Here is a 6383-nt window from a genome sequence, read left to right as displayed (position 1 = left end):
CGTGGCCCGGGGCTGAGCGCCCACCTAGGAAGCGGGAGGTCAGGGTTCCATTCAGGCCGAGGGCGCAGGCACCGGTGGGGGCTGCGGGAGGCAGGCGATCCATGACTCACTCCTCCTTGCCGTCTCTCCCCCTCCCTTCTTCTGAAACCCTTAGAAATAGAATAAAAATACACATAGAGCAAAGCCCCTCTTCCCTGTGACCAGGGGTCCCAGCCCGGGGGGGTCGGGGGCGAAGCGACCTCAGATCCACGCTCCCCTCCTTTTCTCTCCCTCCGGCCTGTGGCCTCCCAGTGAGGCGTCTCCTGTTTCTATGAGAGGTTTCGGTCTCTGGGCCACCCCTCCCCGTGGGGGCGAGAGCTGCAGATGCTGCCTGTGTGTGTGTGTGTGGGGGGGGGGGGGGCGGTGAGGTGGGGAAGGGCCCCCCCCCATCCGCTCAAAGAAAAGGTCCGGACAGCGCTGTGGTTTCCAAATCCTGGCTCTCACTCACGGCCTTGAGAGCAACCAAATATATATATTAAAAAAAATTTAATTAAAAAAACCACCCGTGGGTGTGAAAGGAACGAGTCCTTCTCAGGTTGCGTCAGGAGGAGGGGGACTTCCCCGCTCTGGGCAGGAGCCCCGGCTCTGATGTCCTGTCCTGAGGGCTGGGCGGCCAGTTCCCCAAAGATGGTCCTCCTCACCCCCAGGCGCTGCGTCTCTAGGCGGCCGGACGGAGGGAAGGTGTCCTAACGGCTCCGGAAAGCCCTGCACAGAAGCCACGCTTCCCCTGTCAATTGTTAACTTACTTTATTGCATAACCGGTCTGTTTGCACCGACAGTGAACAGGACGGGACTCAGAAACCACACCGAACCCACCGCCCGAGATAAGGCGCCGGGAACTCTCGATGTCAGGTGTCCCGGCTTTACAGGCAGCCATGCTCCTGGTGCTCACGGGTGCGGCCCTGTCCCAGGCACCCGGCAGCGTCCCACCAGCAAGACGGGGTGCGCTCCCCGCTACAGGCCCGGAAGGCGGTGCGAACTCTTCACCCCGCTTCTGTAACTGCCACATGGACACGGGGTTTTTTTGGTTGATTTTCATTCTGTGGGGTTTGTGGTTGTTGTTACAAAAATAGGAAATAGATATATAAATTGGCTCTATTTTTACTTAATCATTGTGGTGGGAAAGCGCTAACCCGCCCCCCTCGGGGCCTGCCTCCTGCCGGATGCCTTCTCCCTTATTGAATTTGCAGAGGTGATTACATTCCCAGATGAGTTGCCCTTAAGGCAGGATGAGTCTCACCCAATAAAATGGTCCCTTTCAAGGGACCTGCATTTCCTGATGTCAAAGCATGGAAGGGATTGGATGTCAGGGCGAGTCCCTGCTGGTGGCTTTGGGGATGACTGGGCTCCTTGGAAAGGACGCTGGAGGATCCAAAGGCTGGGGGCAGCCCCTGCTACCCCCGCCCCCCCCCAATGATAGCCAGCAGTTAATGGGCACCTCAAACCCTCACCTTAAAAAAACTAGACTCCCCAAAACCGCAGGGGCTGGAAGAGCCCGGGTGCAATCTCCGTTTTGCAAGACCCTGAGCAGAGAACTGGATGTGCCATGCCCACCGGGCCTGCAGGCCTGAGAGCTGATTTATGGGTGTTGCGTGAGTTCCTGGAGCTGTAATCTGTTACACAGCAGAGGAAACGAAGAGAGCAATACATCAGCCAGGCGTTTCCAGCCCCGAACCCTGCTCCTGCAGCGCCGTCTGAATAGCTACATAGCACCCACCCAATGTAATCAATGCCTTCTAATTGCACAAGGTGGCTGTGTGCGGGCGTTCTGCTACTTTAAGCAACATCGTAATGAACGTTTTGTAGCCAAGTCTCTGGGGCCCTGAGACTCCAGGAAGTGGAACTGCGCCAAGTGCAGGCCAGTGACTGATTGCCCTGCGAGAAACTACACGCGCGTGGCGTGCTTCTCACTGAAGCACGTCCCAGAACGAGGTCCCCGCCGGGAGGTTTTAGTTCAAGTGACAACCACGTCCCCGCTCTTGGCGTTTTACGTTTTTGCTGGTGTTTTCATGAGGGGCGGGCACGGCACTGGTCCTTTCCTGTTCTCCGTGTACACTCACGTGCATGGATGTGCCTGTCGGAGCTGGGACTTTTCCGCTTCTCCTCATCAGGAAGAGGATTTACGGGCTCACCACTGAAATGTGCAGGAATAAAAAAAAAGCCGTCATAACCGCGGCCTAGGAAGGTTACTCTGAAACCAGGTCTTTCCTCACTCCACCTCCTGGATCGCTTCTCTCTGGGGTTTCACGCGACGGGCCCCGGCAATGCCAGGTTTTTTGCCATAGAAGGACAGATCAGCGGAGAGAGAAATCAGTTATTTCCGGTCGCTCAGTTAAGTGAGGGACCAACATGGGTCACATGCGCATCTTTGAGCCAATCGCTGTAAACCTGCGGAGTGGACGGGCGTAGGCCAGTGGTCGGCAAACTCATTGGTCAACAGGGCCAAATACCAACAGTACGACGATTGAAATTTCTTCTGAGAGCCAAATTTTTTAAACTTCAACTGTATAGGCAGGTACACTGTTATTAACTTAATGAGGGTCCTCCTAAGGCTTAGGGAGAGCCACACTCAAGAGGCCAAAGAGCCGCGGTTTGCCGACCACTGGCCTAGGTCACGTGGGGGCTCCTGGCCCCGGGGACAGGGCAGCGGGGATTAACCAGAAACTCCCGGTGCTGCTCCCCGTGCAGGGAGGCGCCTGGGAGCATGAGGGACCGCTGCCCCCGACACCCGCACCCGCACTGGGACAGTTTTACTTCCTGGATGTTTATCCAACGCATTTCATACGTTTCCCAAAGAACTCTCCACAAATAAGGACGTTAACCTTGTCGTATGTATTTCAGACATTTTTTCCAGTTTGCTGTTCACGAAACTGCTTTCCACAGAGTACCTGCGAGTCTGTGTGAAATCAAATCCACACCCTCTCCCTGAGAGCTTCCGTGTGAGGCCTGGACACGCATCCCCTCACGGGGCCTCGTGTTTGCATGATCTCCTCTCGGTGCTCGTACGGACGCTGGCTCCAGTGAGTTACTGTGTCCCCGTTCTTCCCCGTGGACTGGAAGTGCCGCTATCACACGCTGAACTGTATGATGTTTGGCCTCCAATTCTTTTCCTTTGATCTTTTCTGTACAGCCTGACCTATAACCACCGGTCATCATTCCGTGTGGATTCAGGCTCCTGTAAGGAATTGTGAAAGTGGTCGTTAAGACAGAACGGTCAGGCCCGGCCGGTGTTGCTCAGTGGTTGAGCATCCACCCATGAACCAGGAGGCCACAGTTCCATTCCTGGTCAGGGCACAGGCCTGGGTTTCAGGCTTGATACTCAATGGGGGCGGGGGGGTGGTGGTGCAGGAGGCAGCCGATTGATGTCTCTCCCTCTCCCTTCCTCTCTCAGAAATCAATAAAGACATTAAAAAAAAATAGCCCTGTTAGGTGTGGTCCCACATCCGTGAACAGGAACAGCTGCCCTTCTTCAAGTCCACCCCCTCCCCCTCCCCCTCCACTCCCCTCCCTCCTCCCTTTCTGTGGGCGAGTGCCCGCCTCCTGCAGACCCAGGGGCAAAGGGCCCAGAAGAGGGTGCTGTTCTCCAGGCCAAATAAGAGCTGGAGAAAAGGGCAAGTCCAAACCGCCGTCGTCCCAGCCACAGGTTTCACATCCCCCGCGAAACCGAAGCCAGAGCTGCCCCGCGAGCCCGCCTCGCTCACAGGAAGGCAGGCTGGGGCCGTGGTCTGGGCCCAGGAGCGCAAGGCTCCACGGCTTCAGCTGCCCGGTCCTCGCTCTCCCTCCACCTCGGCCACCTGCAGCCGGGGCGGCATGTTGCAACAGGTTCGCCTTGCAACAGACAGAACTTACGCCCGAGCCGGTTTGCTCCGGGATACACCAGCCTTCGGGCTGAAGGGGCCTGGGTTGCGGGTTGTGGACTCAATCCCCAGCGTGGGGCGTGCAGGAGCCAATGATCCTCTCTCATCATCGATGTTTCTGTCTCTCTCTCCCTCTCCCTTCCTCTCTGAAAGGAATGAAAACATTTTTAAAAGAATAGAACGTATGACGCCTCCACCCCTGAACCGTCACGGCTCGATGGCAGGGCCTGTGACTGCCTCACAGCTGATGACGTGCGCCCCGGCCTGGCGCACACAGAGGAGCCCGGCGGGGAACTGGGAGCCCGGCGAAGCAGAAGCGTGGGCCGCGTTGCGGGCGCCCAGCGGGCAGGGTCACGGCAAGGGCAGCGGGCCGGGCGAGGCTGTCTGTTGACTGAGCGGGTGGGTGATGGTGGGAAGACGCAGGGTCCGTGGCAGCGGCTGGCAGGGGGGCGTTTAGAGGAACCCGAGAGTGAGCAGGCAGATGGGGCTGCAGGGGGAGGGGAGAGGCGCAGCCGTGGAAGGAGAAGTGGAAGCGGCACGACAGATGTCAGACATCGGCGGCCCCCAAAATGGCCTCGGTCTCAGATGGCTCCTGACTTCACGCTGTCGCCTTCTCTGATCTCGGCACTGAGCAGGGGCCGGGCCGGGGGCCGGCTGGTTACGGACAAGGAAGGGAGAGGGAGAGAAACGTGTCAGAGCGAACGTTTCCAACTTCAGTTCGCACGTGTGTCCTGGCAGCGAAGTCCCGGCCCAGAGAGCTCCCCGGGGAAGAGGTTCCCACCAGGCCATGCTCTGGAGGCACTGCCTGGCCTTCAGACACCTGCCGTGCGAGGGAGGCCATTTATTATTTAAAAAAAAAAAAGTTTTTTTTATTGGTTTCATAGAGGAAGGGAGAGGGAGAGAGAGAGAAACATCAATGATGAGAGAGAATCATGGATCGGCTGCCTCCTGCACCCCCCCCCCCTACTGGGGATGGAGCCCACAACCTGAGCCTGTGCCCTGACTGGAATCGAACCCGGGACCCTTCAGTCCTCAGGCCGACGCTCTATCCACTGGGCCACACCAACGAGGGCCCATTTGTTATCTGATGATTTGAGTACAAAGGAGAGAGGCCCAACTGTACCCAACAAAGCTATGCGCATCACGGGGCTCAGCACAGGGCCACCACCTCAGAGACGACGGGCTGGGCAGAAGGCCCCGACTGAGAGCAAACGGGGTCAGGTTTTAGGGGGGAAATATCCGGCTGCCCTCCCCGGTTCCAGCTTTCACTTTCCTACTTCTCCACTCACTCCTGAGAGCGGGCTGTTTACCACGCGTAGCAGAGAAACCCAACAGAGTGGCCTAAAGGACCTAAGATTTATTCTCTAACTTCTCCCCGAGCCTCTGCCCACCACGGTGGCCTCCTAAGCCAGCTCCTCTCCTGCTGGTGAAACAGCGGCCACGATCGGTTTCAGAATATTCCCAACGCCACAGAGCGGAGCCCGGGCCCTTGGCCGTGTGCCAGGCAAGCTGGGGGCGCCAGCGGGCAGGGGGAGGGCCAAGAACAGAAGGAGCCTATTCTTGGGGAGACCACGAACAAGCTGGGGAGACAAGGAATAAACAACACCACGTGGCAGGTACCATGGAGAAGCTAAATCGGGGTCATGGGATGCGGGGTGCGGGGGGGCTGGTCAGCTCTAAACAGACTGGTCAAAAGCTGGGAGCCGGAGGAAAGCAGGATGCCAGCCACGTGACAGGGACACGGACTCTGGGCGTGGCTCGTTCAAGGACCTTGGTTCTCCACGGGGGTCGACTGTGCAGCCCAGGGGCCACATGGGGATGCCTGGGGACATCAAAAAAAGTTTTTATGGGTTTTTAGAAAGGGAGAGGTACCGAGAGAAACATCAACAGGCTGCCTCCTGCACGCCCCCTACTGGGGATGGAGCTCACAACCCGGGCCTGTGCCCCGACCGGGGATGAACCCTGACCTCCCGGTTCCCAGGTCGATGCTCAAGCCCTGAGCCCCGCCCGGGCTCCGCTATGTGTGTCGTGGCGCCTGGCGTTGGGATTTGGCGGGTGATAGTGTCAGTCCAAGGCCGTCTGGCCACAGGTCTGCGGGGGAGCTCCGAAGGGGGTGGCTCCGGTTTCCGAGACCCGCGGGCCCCTCGGAAAACGTTTCCCGGAGAGACCCTGGGCTGGGGGCGGTTGCCTGGGCTCGGAGGAGATGGACGGCCTGTGGCATCCGGCGAGTTTAACGAGGTGGCCGGGTCTGCGTCCCGCTGGCCACGCGAACCGTGAGGCTCCAGAGTGTGGGCTCAGTCAGAGGGGTTTTCTGTTTATTTTGCCTAAAAATAGGCCAGTTTGAGGTTAAAGACACACACACGCCTGTGGAACCTGTGACCGTAGACCAGGGGTCCTCACACTACGCCCGCGGGCCACATGCAAATACGAATATTGTATTTGTTCCCGTTTTGTTTTTTTACTTCAAAATAAGATATGTGCCATGTG

The 6383-nt window shown here is 58.1% G+C and overlaps 1 protein-coding gene across 1 annotated transcript in view; it reads right to left on the bottom strand.

Annotated features, from left to right (window-relative positions):
- The window catches only part of GLT1D1 (glycosyltransferase 1 domain containing 1), a gene marked incomplete at both ends in the record, with an annotated part of 16834 nt that extends 15216 nt beyond the window's left edge, over nucleotides 1-1618 (bottom strand). Inside the window, one exon of the mRNA XM_015567225.1 lies at nucleotides 1491-1618. Coding sequence (XP_015422711.1) covers nucleotides 1491-1618 — 128 coding nt within the window. The remainder of the gene's footprint in view (nucleotides 1-1490) is intronic.
- Between the last annotated feature and the right edge of the window lie 4765 nt (nucleotides 1619-6383).

Source organism: Myotis davidii, unplaced genomic scaffold (genome assembly GCF_000327345.1).
Source record: "Myotis davidii unplaced genomic scaffold, ASM32734v1 scaffold43, whole genome shotgun sequence".
Classification (NCBI taxonomy): Eukaryota; Metazoa; Chordata; class Mammalia; order Chiroptera; family Vespertilionidae; genus Myotis; species Myotis davidii.
The sequence above is the reverse complement of the archived record's forward strand: the minus strand, read 5'-3'. Positions and strand labels throughout refer to the sequence as shown.